General features: G+C 54.8%; 2 protein-coding genes across 3 annotated transcripts; one reads left to right on the top strand and one right to left on the bottom strand.

The window, feature by feature from the left end:
- Positions 1–604: 604 nt before the first annotated feature.
- On the top strand, positions 605–4,220 carry LOC105817298 (transcription factor 19). Its single transcript, XM_012652953.1, has 4 exons — positions 605–712; positions 1,150–1,718; positions 2,691–3,246; positions 3,768–4,220. Exons 2-4 carry the CDS (start codon positions 1,481–1,483, stop codon positions 4,006–4,008), a joined length of 1,035 nt encoding a protein of 344 aa, XP_012508407.1. The 5' UTR covers positions 605–712; positions 1,150–1,480; the 3' UTR covers positions 4,009–4,220.
- Positions 4,221–5,646: 1,426 nt separating this feature from the next.
- POU5F1 (POU class 5 homeobox 1) lies at positions 5,647–10,737 on the bottom strand. Of its 2 annotated transcripts, none has more exons than XM_012652949.1 (5): positions 10,270–10,737; positions 7,169–7,289; positions 6,741–6,871; positions 6,309–6,467; positions 5,647–6,164 (listed from the first exon to the last, which is right to left on the bottom strand). In XM_012652949.1, the coding sequence occupies exons 1-5, from the start codon at positions 10,669–10,671 to the stop codon at positions 5,898–5,900; spliced, it is 1,080 nt and encodes a 359-aa protein (XP_012508403.1). In that variant the 5' UTR covers positions 10,672–10,737; the 3' UTR covers positions 5,647–5,897. The 2 variants fall into 2 exon arrangements, with proteins under 2 accessions (XP_012508403.1, XP_012508404.1); XM_012652950.1 differs by lacking the exon at positions 10,270–10,737 and adding an exon at positions 8,495–8,642.
- Positions 10,738–12,664: the final 1,927 nt, after the last annotated feature.

The raw sequence follows: 12,664 nt of genomic DNA, 5'->3' as shown, positions 1-12,664 counted from the left end.
TCTAAGGCTGTTCTGACCTCATCTGTCCCTTTACCCGGCCCCTGTCCCCCTCTTCCCTATGGATCCCCTGAACCCCCCAGAATCCCCCCTCTCAGCCCCTTCCCGCCCCCAACCGACTCCTGCCGAACACCTCTTACCCAGCGCGAGAGCCCCTCCGCGCTGGGACCACACCCCCACACCGCGCTCCCGGCCCGGCCTCCTCCCCGACCGCGCCTGCGCAGGGCGGGCGGGCTGGCGGGCCGCTCTAAAAGCCCTAGTTCGCCCCGAAAGGAGGAGGAGCAAAGGTGCACGCAGGCGCAGTGGCGTCTACAGCCGGGTCCAATTAATGCGACCGGGCGTCTCCGCGCCCTGGCGGCTCCTCCCCACGCCGGGAACCCGGGAAAACTTGTGAACTAATCAGAAAAAGCAGAAGGCGGGAGATTGGCGACCCTCCCAGCGCGCTGCCCAATGGCGCGGAGGAGAACAAAGGAGCTGGCCAATCAGGAACGGGACGGGGGCGGGCTCGCTCGGCGCGAAGTTCGGACCCGGGAATTCCGAAGGAGGGGTCGGCGCTGCCCGCGCGCCGAGGCCGCGCCCCTCCTGGCCCCGGCCTCTCGGCTGTCAAACAGCTGCGGGAGCGCCGGCTCCGGCGGAGGAGCTCGAGAGGTCCCGGGGCCGCCGCACGGCCCGGCACCGCCGGAAGAAGAGACCACTCGGAGACTGCACCGCACGGGTAGATCCGAAACTGGCCTGGGGCTGGGAGGGAAAAGACCGGATCTGCCTTCCATGATCGCGGGGGGCTCCTTCCTCTGTTTTTATCCCACCCTGAGAGGCCGGGAAGCAGGGGTTTAGATCCGCTCTGTTGGAGTACATAAGGACTCGTTTGTACTGCCTTTTGGAGGATGACAGTGGATTCATTTCCCTTGGGGGTTTAAACTAACTAGTTATGAGTGAAGGATTGGCCAGAAGAGGGGGCGCGGGCGAGCAGGAGGGGTGCATTATTTGGGTAAGCAAGTTTGACAGGAAGAAGCTGCTCTTCTCCAAATTACACAGAGGTTATACATTCTTACTGTACTTTATATGTTTGTATAACAGGACCCCCCCCCATACACACACACCTCCAATATTTATTTCCCCAGAAACTGCTTAATGTGTCGTTGTCTCGCACAGATCGGAAGTTTCCCGAACATTTTGCTGCCTGAGGATCCAGTTCTGCTGAGATGCTATAGGACGTGTTCCTGTTTTTGCGTTGCATCAAGACCTTCCTGGAATTTTTCAGTTGCAAGTCTGCTTAACAACCAATTTCGCATTGAGCGCCTATGCTGCTTGCGCTCTGAATTTGCACTACTCAGGTAGTGTGGTCAAAATTGAAATTGCACACAGCACAGCTCAAGTTAGCATGAGACTGGAAAGAGAACATAAGCCAATGGTGCATGGCCCAAAAGTAGGAAAGGTGATAGATGCCTGAAGTGGAAGAGGTGGTGCAGAAGGGGCACCGCCCATGCTGCCCTGCTTCCAGCTGCTGCGAATAGGGGGCGGCAGAGGCGGTGATCTCTACACCTTCCACCCCCCCACTGGCACTGGCTGCACCTATCGCTTGGGCCACAGGGCTGACCTGTGTGATGTGGCCCTGCGGCCCCAGCAGGAGCCTGGCTTCATCTCTGGGGTCCACGCCGAGCTGCATGCTGAGCCCCGGGGTGATGACTGGAGGGTCAGCCTGGAGGACCACAGCAGCCAAGGTGAGCAGTGAGCAGCGCAGCTTTGCCCCTGGGCAGTCAAAAGTTCCTGGCTGGAATGAGTAAGGGGCTCCACAAGGACCTCGCCACCTGCTTCCTAAACTCCCCATAAGGTTGGATGGAAGGTCATGGTCCAGAACTCCGTCTTTCCACCAGAAGGGTACAGTGTCAAAAGCTCTCTGCAGGACTGATCCTTATTGGTCCTGTTTAGCTCCTACAGGGCCTGGGGCATCATCAGAGAAGTGTCACAGTGGGGATGTTCTGGAGTCATTGGGGGCCAAGTTCAGACTTGATTCAGTTTCCAGCTTTGCTGAGGTACTCTGTTCCTGGGTTAGGGCAGTTATATGTTGAATTATGTTTTAATGATCTGGGCATGTCTTTCTCCCTGACTTGGGGTAGTTAGCCTCTGAAGGCCTGGATTCACATTTGAGTTCTGCCACTGGCCCCTGGCAAAGCCTCTTGGTAGAGTCAGCTTTGGGGTGTGTGATTTGCTACTATAGTAGCCAACATTCGTTTAGTGCTTACTGTTATAAGCCAGGCACTGTTTTAAGTGCATTGAATGTAGGTGGCACTAATATCATCCTCATTTTACAGTCAGGGAAAATGAGGCACAAACAGGATGAGAAATTTGTCCAGGATCACGTAGCTGGTAAGGTTGTAGAGCTAGGGTTTGAACCATTCTGAACTGTTCTGAGTTGGAGTTGGGCAAGAGTGTGCATGACTGAGGATTGGACCTCAGGAGAGTGAGGGAGGTGTCCTTTTTAGGAAAAATAAACTTGTTCCCAGTGGGCAATAAGCTTATTACCTGGTATCTATTACCTACCGAGGGGCTTAAAATGTGAGGGAGAATTTGATGAAGATGTCATGTTCTTCCCCATGTTCCCTAGGAATCAAACAAAGTCAGATTTCTCCACTCCTGACTCTGGACATTTCTGTTTTTGTCCTTTTCTGTATCTGGTGCCCCACCATCAACAGGGACTTTGGTCAACAATGTCCGACTCCCAAGAGGTCACAGGCTGGAGTTGAGCGATGGGGATCTCCTGACCTTTGGCCCTGAAGAGCCCCCAGGAACCAGCCCCTCGGAGTTCTACTTCATGTTCCAGCAAGTCCGAGTCAAACCTCAAGAATTTGCTGCCATTACCATCCCACGGTCTAGGGGAGAAGCTGGGGCCGGTTTCCGGCCCATGCTGCCCTCCCAGGGGGCTCCACAGCGGCCTCTCAGCACCCTCTCCCCTGCCCCCAAGGCCACACTGATCCTCAACTCCATCGGCAGCCTCAGCAAGCTCCAGCCCCAGCCCCTCACCTTCTCCCGGAGTGGGGGTGGGCCAAAGAGCCTGTCTGTTCCCACCACCCCACCTGGGGAAGTGGGGACCACCCCTTCTGCCCCTCCCCCACGAAATCGGAGGAAATCTGTTCACCGAGTGTTGGCAGAACTGGATGATGAGACTGAGGCTCCCAGGAGCCCCCCACCAGTCCTTATGGAGCCCAGGAAGAAACTCCGTGTAGAGAAAGCCCCACTGACACCCAGTGGGTAAGTGGAGAGCCCTCACTTGTCTCCCTTCTCTCAGTATCTCACTGCCCTTTGATTCCTTTTATTTCCCCAGGCTGGGAGGAGGACCCTCTGCTTGAGGTTTGGGTGTGGGAGGTAGTCAGAGGCAGAATAGATGCTAGAGTGACAAGACTTGGGTTAGCTCTGACATACAGATGGGAGGAAATGAGTTAGGTGGGGCGGGGGGGGGCAGGTCAGCAGACACAGGTTCCTACCTTTTACATTCCTATGGCTTTAACCCCAGTCTTCTAGTGCCTCAGGATGGGGAACTTGCAGGCTCACAGTGACTAGTTTCGCACCCAAAGGGAGAATCATACCCCTAGACCAAGGAGCCAATCGAGGACTAGTTCCTAGGCCCACCCTACATGTTTTTAAGGACAGATTCCAGGCTTGCATTAGTCCAGTGAGTCGATCTAGGTTCCTCCTATGGTTATCCAGGGGAAAGGTCTAGGCCTTCTTCTACAGGTTCCCAGTGACCCTGATGCTTGTGTCACTTCTTTCAGAAGTCGACGTGGCCGTCCTCGGAAGCACCCAGTGAGCGCCCCCATGGCTCCTCCTGCAAGTGGGGGCGGGGAGCCCTGCGCAGCTCCTTGTTGCTGCCTGCCCCAAGAAGAGACAGTGGCCTGGGTTCAGTGTGATGGTTGTGACGTCTGGTTCCATGTGGCCTGTGTTGGCTGCAGCATCCAGGCTGCCAGGGAGGCTGACTTCCGGTGTCCAGGGTGCCGTACAGGCATCCAGACCTAAGGTCTAGCACCAAGGCACCAGAGGACACAGCTCCATTCTGCGGGAGGACAGTGGAGTGCAAATGGTCCTAACACTCCCCCTTCTTCCCATCCCTCTCCAGGAAGGAATGACTACAGGGAATAAGGGTGGATTGCTTTGGATACTGATTGCTGTGGATACATGGCCAAGGTGACAGAAGATGGTTTCTTGCCAAAGATATTGTTGCCTCCAAGAAGTTGCCAGTGAGCTGCAAATGCCCACTGTTACGAGCTGTAAGGCCTTGTTGCCATGGACACAATATCTGTGGTCAGAGCACGCATCAGCTGCAGAAGCCACACCTGCAACCGACGTAAGAGGGAGTTCTTAATGTGCTTGAATGGCATTGCCTAAGGCCTTCTGGGAAAACCTAGGGCCCAGACCTAAAACAGCTTTGCACTGTGGCTAGTCCTCCGCTGACCAGATCATAGTGACCTGCTTTTCAGAGCCTTGCTTCTATTTCCAAGTAAAGAACAAGCAGCTTCATTCACTCCTGAATATTTACTCTTCTTGTGGGTCTGATATTCCTTGCTTCCCAGTTCTTGGGAGAATGGCATTTGGCAAAGTGTAGAGAACTAATTCAGAATCTTTGGGGACGTCCTTTGTTCCTTCTCTCCTCCCACTGCCTCACTTGACCAGACCAAAAAAAAAAAAGAATCTTTGGGGAAGGGGAGGAGAGATGAGTAGAGAAATACAAACCTGCTCACTGGAAAAGCATAAATATATGGGATGAGCTGGAGGTAAGAGGCAGTAAAAAATAAATAAGATTTCTAGTTTAAGGAAGAGAGATCCACCGCCATTAACATAAAGTAACTGGGATTTGGTCAAGTTCACAGGGATTTTACAACTTTTAGGGGCTTCACCAGTACCACCAGGGAAAAAGAAAAACCTTGTCAACTAGCTCCAACAGATGCTGGCCTGGTCCATGTATGACTCAGGTACGGTACATGTGATTTTCCGTGAGCCTTATGCCAAGCCGATATTGTCAAAGCACCATCATCTCTATAGTTCTTACTTGGAAAGCCTTATCTTGACCTGTTCTATACCCTCCTACCTTGATTTACCAAACCAAGTTTTTTCCACATCAAGGAAACAGCTCCCGCAAGCAAAGGCCCCTAATGAGCTAGTGACAGAAACAGGAATAAAACCTGCGTATCTGGTGAGTCACTCAGGGACATGGTATGCCAAAACCTTAAGTGGAAGCCAAATGGACCCTGGTATCAAGAAAGCACAAAGTGGAGTTTCTGAGTGGAGTGATACGCAACAGAAATAGTATCTGAAGACTCGATTTCTTAGTGTAAAGCCACTGAGGGCTTCCCGAGTACAGTGGGGAAAGCAGCAGCTCTTAAGTGGGTAACAGGCTACATGGTGACTATCTGTGGGCAGGAATATGGTGTTCAGACCCCTGTCACAGGCTCCCAAGAACTAGCCTATAAGGGCCCTCTAGAAAGAAACTCGGTTCTAATCCCAGCTCTCGCTCTGACATTGTGGGACCTCAAGCAGTTTAAATGGCACCTTGGTTTCAGGGTCACTTGGGTATGAGAGCAGTTAGGTATCACTGGATATCCCCATCCCCACCCCTCAATAACTAAAGGAGGATAAACCAAGACAAAATTATCTATCTACTGTGTCCCAGGCTTCTTTATTTAAGAAAAAAGTGATGAGTGATGTGGGGATTAAAATCAAGAGCATCGTTGAACTTCACCTTCCAGCAAGCTCCCCCAGAACTCCCTGCCCCCACCCTTTGTGTTCCCAATTCCTCCCTTCGTGATTGAAGAACCTAATCCCAAAAGCCCTGGTACAAACTAACTCCAGGTTCTCCTTCCCGAGCTTCCCCCCTTGCCCAGCCCCCCATTCCTATAAGGGCAGGCACCTCAGTTTGAATGCATGGGAGAGCCCAGAGTGGCGACGGAGACAGAGGGAAAGGCTTCCCCGTCAGGGAAAGGGACTGAGGAGTACAGGGTGGTAAAGTGAGGGCTCCCATAGCCTGGGGTACCGAAATGGGACCCTGGGGCCAGAGGAAAGGACACTGGTCCCCCTGAGAAAGGAGACCCAGCAGCCTCAAACTCCTCCCGTTGTGAATAGTCACCACTAGATCGCTTCCCCTTCTGGCGCCGGTTACAGAACCACACTCGGACCACCTGTGATGGACGACACAAGGGAGAGAGGCATTAGACCGTAAGCTCTGAAAGGTGGGTCTGGCTCTGCGTGGTCATTTTGCCCACAGCCAGTAGCCCTAGAGTGTTGGAGGAGGAGATGGAGCACAGCAGGAGATGGGCACTCACATCCTTCTCGAGCCCAAGCTGCTGGGCGATGTGGCTGATCTGCTGCAGGGTGGGTTTCGGGCACTGCAGGAACAAGTTCTCCAGGTTGCCTCTCACTCGGTTCTCAATGCTCGTTCTCTTTCTCTTTCGGGCCTGCACTAGGGTCTCTGCTTTGCATATCTGAGCAGGTGAGGAACGGGAGACAAGGGCAGGCTTTGGACCTGCTGAGCAACAGCACCACGGGGCCAGTGACTAGACGCGTCACCAGGGCCAGGTGGTATGAAAAAGGAGAGTCCTCCAAGGGTGGCTCTGGGCCCTTCCCAGCAGAACTGAGGAATTACACTCCATCCCATGGAGAACTACTGCCCCAGGAGGGAGAGCTACAAGCCAGGGATGGAAGCAATGGAAACTGGCCGAGACAGCGCGGGCCCCAGTGCATCCCTCCACCCTCACCTCCTGAAGGTTTTCATTGCTGTCAGCTTCCTCCACCCACTTCTGCAGCAGGGGCCGCAGCTTACACATGTTCTTGAAACTGAGCTGCAGGGCCTCAAAACGGCAGATGGTGGTTTGGCTGAACACCTTCCCTGGGGGAGGCCAGTTGAAAGAGAAGCAATGTGAGGTGGCACGCAGGGCCCTTAGGACTCCAAGACCCAGGGCCCCCACCTCCTCCTGTGCTTACGAGATCCCACTCTGGGTCCTACCTCACCCCAGCGGGAGCTCAAGGCCCAACTGTCTCCTCTGCTCCCTCTTTGTGGGCGAGAGTGGAGCCTGCCCCTGAAACCGCCCCCACTCCTTTGGTGGGAAGGAAAGGCCCAAGTTCAGGACTGTTCCTCCCAGGGGAGACGTGGTCCCCGTGGGTCAGAATGTGCTGGGGGACCCACCAAAGAGAACCCCCAGGGTGAGCCCCACGTCGGCCTGGGTGTACCCCAGGGTGATCCTCTTCTGCTTCAGGACCTTGGCAAACTGCTCGAGTTCTTTCTGCAGAGTTTTGACGTCGGGGGCCTGCATTTAAAAAGGCAAAAGACTTGTAAGAACATAAACACACCACTTATCCACCTCCTTTCTCCACTTGGGGTCCAAGAACGTGCCTGTGGCCTCAAGGCATGGTCGGTGGGACTATCTCTGCCTCCCAAGCTGCCCACCTCACGTCTGGAAATAACCTGTCTACACCCATTCACCTTTCCCTGACTCGTGCATATGGCAAGGGGCTGCTCTTCCCCTCGAAGCTGGTACATCCAGCAGATGCAAAGCACCTCGAATGCATGGAAAGGCAGGCCCCAGCCTCAGTGAAAACACCTGTCAGGTTTTGACGGTTAGGTTAGCTCATTTAATACTCACAAAAGTCTTTTTGACTCAAGTATCACCCCCAGTTTGAGGACGTTTTGAGACTACAGAAATAAAGAGCACCATGTCTCTCTGATGCCAAATTCAATATGCTCTCCCCAGCTTGCTTTGAGGGTCCCACAAACTGTGACATGGCATGCACATACGCAAGCACATTACAAAAAGTAGCAGGTGTCATAAGAGGTGTGAATAAAATAATTTGTATATACTTGGGGCTTGATTTTTTTTTTTAAATCTGATTATCCCTTATTTTTGTCACATTTTTTTGCACTATAGCAGCATTCTCACTGGTTTTAAATTCAACAGATGTATCGAACACCTTCTATAAGCCAGGGGCTACAAAGTGGACAAAAAGCCCTGGCATCAACATGATCAAAGTGCTAAGGAAAAAGTAAGCAGGCTACACAGGAGTAGGGTAAAGGTGGGAAGGAAACTGTGGAGGAGGGTGACAACTTTAAATAGGACAGAAGGTGATATTTGAGCAAGAGACAAGACCAGGGGCAAGGCCAGCGTGGCTGGACAAGGGGGTGGCCCAGCAGTGCTCAGGGAGCCCAGCAGACCCTGTGGAGGCCACAGTGACTTCGTTCAGTCAGGGTGAAGTGCGAGCCGCTGGAGGGTTTTGTGGAGTGAAATGATCTGACTCCCGCCCTTTAAAACTCGACTGTAGGCAGGGCGAGGTGGCTCACGCCTGTAATCCTAGCACTCTGGGAGGCCAAGGCCGGTGGATCACTCAAGGTCAGGAGTTCGAGACCAACCAGAGCAAGAGCGAGACCCTGTCTCTACTAAAAAACAATAGAAAGAAATTATCTGTACAATTAAAAATATATATATAGGAAAAATTAGCTGGGCATGGGGGCGCATGCCTGTAATCCCAGCTACTCGGGAGGCTGAGGCAGTAGGATCACTTGAGCCCAGGAATTTGAGGTTGCTGTGAGCTAGGCTGAAGCCACAGCACTCTAGCCCAGGCAACAGAGTAAGACTCTGTCTCAAAAAAATAAAAAATAAAAAAATAAAACACGACTGTAGCCAATGTGTTGGCCACAGACTGTAAGGAGGAGGCAAGGGTGTAACTCACAAAGCTACTGCAGCAATGCCCGCGAGATGTTGGGGGCTTGGTTCAGGATGTTTCCTAAGGACAGGATGTGGGACGTGAAAGGAACGGAGAATGACTGGGTTTGGCCTTGCTCAACTGGGTGTCACAGGGAGCAGTTCAGGGAGCCATCCACAGGTGACAGAAAATGCAGTAGTCACCTCACATCTAAATGGTATTTAAGCCTTAAGGGTGGAAGAGAGGAAGGAAGGGTGGAGAGAGCAGAGGATGAAGGACTGAGCCCTGGGGCACAACAACGAAGCAGCCAAGGGGACAGAGGAACAGCAGCTTTTGAGAATAAACAAGGCCTTTTTGTAGTCCTGGAAGCCTTAGGGAAGTGTTTCAATGGTGATCGTGGTGATCAATCGCATCCAATTCAAATAGGCTAATATTCATTCCCAACTCTGCTCAGCCAATGACTTGAACCTATAAATGCCCTCAGCTGTCTTCCTGGATTTTCCAAAGCCTATTTTGGGGATTTGGAATAAGGTAAACCCCAGTTCAAATCTTTGCTTCATCATTTAGCAGTTAAGACCCGTGAAATAGGCTAATAACACCTCACGCTAGGAGATTTTGTGATGGTTAATGAGATAATGATATATAAACTGACCACACAGCCAAGCACTTAGGAAGTGGACCCCAATTGGCAGCCATTATTATTCAAGTCTCAGCAGTCACCTCCTGGGAAGAGTCTGGGGCTACTCAGTCGCACCTGAAACCACTCACACCTTCTGTGCGGTCTCAAGGCTTAGTACTTGATCTCTAATTGCTTACACTTGTCGCTTCGGAGGACTGGAAGATCCACGTTTAACAGTCCCCAGCAGGGCTGGAGCCTTCAATCCCTCAGCAGCCCCACATTTGGGAATGGCCAGGAGTAACTTCTCCCACCGTCTCTTCTCCTTGTATACGGCTTACGGAACTGAGGCTGAAACTGATCAGAATGAGCCGTCCAGCTCTGCACAGGGGGTGCTCACCAGCCTGAGGCAGAAGCCCAGGGTAGACAGGCCCTAAACTTGACTGGAGGTGAACCGGCTGCCCGCGTGCACACGCAGCCCATATAGGAGCTCCTATCAGAAAGCAGTCACACCCTAGACCTTCAGGAACAATAACCCCGGGAGAAGTACTGTTTCTGTCCTCAGGCCATGCTTAACCCTAGGTCAAGATCCTGGGTCTGATAGGATCAGGTTTTCAGGAAGGGCTAAGGGTGGGAGAAGGGGCTCAAACAAACCCCACACTGGGCCCAGTGTGGGCTGATAGCGAGTGACCTGGCCCTGGGCAGACCTAGGAAGTGAGGGACCTACCTGACAAGGGCCCTCCTGGGCCAGCTTCCAGCTCCCCCAAGCCGCCCTGCCCTCACCTGTTGGGTTCTCACCTTGGCCCTGCCGCCCAGGATGGCCTGCAGTCGCCACACACCCCTCTGCCTGGGTGGCCTCCCCTGCCTGCTCTTCTTGGGGTTCCAGGCCGGGCAGCTTGCAGGTGACCGCTCCCATCTCTTGCTGCCCTGCCAACCAGGGCCCTCCCCTCCCTGTCCCCTCTCGGCTCACTCACCTCCTCAGGGTTTTGCTCCGGCTTCTCCTTCAGCTTCCCAGTACCCGGTGGGGCAGGGCAGGGCTTGGGGGAGGCCCCCTCAGAGCTGCTCTCCACCCCGGCTGCGGCCTCGCCCTCGGGCTGAGGGGTCTCCAGGCCACCTTGGGGCACTAGCCCCACTGCAACCTGAGGTGCACAGTATGCCACCCCGCCACACAGCTCGTACGGCGGGGGGCACGGGGGGATCCCCCACACCTCGGAGCCTGGCCCAACCTCCGGCCCGATTCCTGGCCCTCCAGGAGGGCCTTGCAAGCTTAGCCAGGTCCGAGGGCCAACCCAACCCGGCTCCGGCCCTCCTGGCCCATCGCCTCCACCACCTGGCGGGGGTGAGAAGGCAAAATCCGAAGCCAGGTGTCCCGCCATGGGGTAGGAAGGCGCCCCAAGCCGGGGGCCTGGTGAAATAGGGCTCGCCCAGGGACTGCTCAACACCTCTCTCCCTCCCCAATCCCACCCACTAGCCTTGACCTCTGGCCCCGCCCCCTGGATGGGTGGAGGAGAGGGCGGTGGGGGTGGGAGAAACTGAGGTGAAGGGTATTCACCTAATGGTGGCAGTGTTGGTGTCTGTGGAAAGGGAAAGCTGGGAGACCCAACGGGGCGCCCTCCAGGACCTTGGTGCAGGCCCCCACAGGCTGCCAGCCCTCCCTCATGCTCTGCAAGCCTCAGAGCTGCCTGGGGCCCCTCAGACACCTTCGTGTGCTTCAGGCCCCCAGGCGCTTGAGACCTGCGGAACTGTCCCTTCTCTGGGGCCCAGCCACCCTCCCAGCTCCTCAAACATTTATCAATCGTGTCTGTGCCAGGTACTTTTGTGGCCACCCCTCAACTCACGAACAGCCGTAAGCACACTGGCCAGCTGGCCCCGTGAGGCTCCCATCCAGAAACCGGGCATGCCCACCCAGACACTGACCGGACCCGGTTACCCCGCAGCCTCGGATGCCCAGCACCCATCTGCTTAGCCTGCCGGGTGCCCCCATCTGCCAGACCAGGCCTCATGCCACAGCCCCGTCTTTTGATCGGACTCCAGAAACTTGTCTAACAGACCCAGGGATGACCCCCACTTCCTCTTCAAAGGACCAGGCTCTGGACTGACAGGGCCTGAGTCTCCCAACTTTTGTCCAGACGGAGGGATCTGACACCCCCTCATGCCACCCTCCCACTCCAGGACCTGCACATCTGGCTCCTAGCTACCCCCTGCTCTGAAACCCAAACATCTACCTCTGGAGCAGGCCCTATTCTCCTCCCCCACTGCCCCAGCCCAGGCCTCCAGCCCTAGGCCCTGGGTGGGGAAACCAGGGGTGGGGGGGTATAGAAAAAAATATCTGACTTCAGGTTCAAAGAGGTCTGGGAGGGACTGGGGGAAGGGGGCAGGACAATGGCCTTGGCTGGACAATCCCGGTCCCCAGAGGGGGCAGCTCTAACCCTAAACAAGTGCTCAACCCTTGAATGGGCCTGGATGGCTCCCCTGGGGACAGCTTCCTGCCCCCCAACCCCCCAGACCCAATCCCCTCACAGAATCCTCCTCCGAGAGGCTAAAAGGAGCTCTAGCTACTCCCTCTCCCCACCCCCTCAAAGACTGAGCCTCAGACAGGCATCAAGGGTCCCTGTGGGGACTTAGGTATCCTGCCCCTCTTCCTCTGGGGACTCAGGCGTCCTGCCTCACCACCCACCCCTCCCCCAGCTCCCCAGCCCCCCAGCCCCAGGGATGTGCTTTGCCCAGGGGGGCTGGCTGGCACAAAGATGGCGAGGAGGTAGAGAGCGATTTGGGGAGGAGGTGTTGGAAGGCTGCCCTAAGCTCCCCCTCGGAGTGTTTCTCTGGGCCTACCCTGAGTGTCCTGAGGGCTCAGGCTGCTGGCCTAGTGCTTGATTCCTTTTGCAAGAGAATAGCCGACCGAGTGCCTGTCTGTGAGGGATGCTGTTTCTCTGTCTGCTCCCAAAACCTGCCCTAATGGAGTTCCAGGGTAAATCAAGGGGCTCCAGAAAGGCTCTGGACCAGAGCTCCCTGTAGCTTGGCAGGCCGGGATCCTGAGCTGGGAGCCCGACTTCTGTCAACTTCAGTAAGTCTTCTCCCTTGCAGGTTCTGGACTCATCCCTGCCTCGCGCTGCCTGCTGGGGTCCCTGGCTCACCTCTGCCTTCCCAGGGGCTGGCTGTGCCATAGGGTCCCTCCCGACTGGGGCCAGCTATCGTCATCCTGGTGGCATCTGTGAGTCTTTTGAGCCTTTTCTCCCTTCTGAGTCTGTCATGCTGCCTCTCTTCCTGTGCCCGTCACCCACCCGCGCATACTTTTTGGACAACTAATTATATGCATGTATTTCAATACTTCCCATAGGTCTGTCTCAAGATCTACAAGGCAGTGGGGTT

The sequence above is a fragment of the Propithecus coquereli genome, unplaced genomic scaffold (assembly GCF_000956105.1).
Source record: "Propithecus coquereli isolate 6110/MARCELLA unplaced genomic scaffold, Pcoq_1.0 Scaffold404, whole genome shotgun sequence".
Taxonomy (NCBI): Eukaryota; Metazoa; Chordata; class Mammalia; order Primates; family Indriidae; genus Propithecus; species Propithecus coquereli.
Note: the sequence above shows the minus strand (reverse complement) of the source record. Positions and strands in the feature narration are given on the sequence as shown.

What these genes read in the sequence shown, in the direction of transcription:
- POU5F1 (XM_012652949.1), bottom strand. Translation starts at nt 10,671, where the DNA reads ATGGCGGGACACCTGGCTTCGGATTTTGCCTTCTCACCCCCGCCAGGT. An exon ending in CGGAGCAAAACCCTGAGGAG is followed by an intron (nt 7,290 to 10,269) that starts GTGAGTGAGCCG and finishes TTTTAAATGCAG; the next exon opens with GCCCCCGACGTCAAAACTCT. An exon ending in AGCTTGGGCTCGAGAAGGAT is followed by an intron (nt 6,165 to 6,308) that starts GTGAGTGCCCAT and finishes CGTCCATCACAG; the next exon opens with GTGGTCCGAGTGTGGTTCTG.
- LOC105817298 (XM_012652953.1), top strand. Translation starts at nt 1,481, where the DNA reads ATGCTGCCCTGCTTCCAGCTGCTGCGAATAGGGGGCGGCAGAGGCGGT. An exon ending in GGAGGACCACAGCAGCCAAG is followed by an intron (nt 1,719 to 2,690) that starts GTGAGCAGTGAG and finishes CACCATCAACAG; the next exon opens with GGACTTTGGTCAACAATGTC. An exon ending in GCCCCACTGACACCCAGTGG is followed by an intron (nt 3,247 to 3,767) that starts GTAAGTGGAGAG and finishes CACTTCTTTCAG; the next exon opens with AAGTCGACGTGGCCGTCCTC.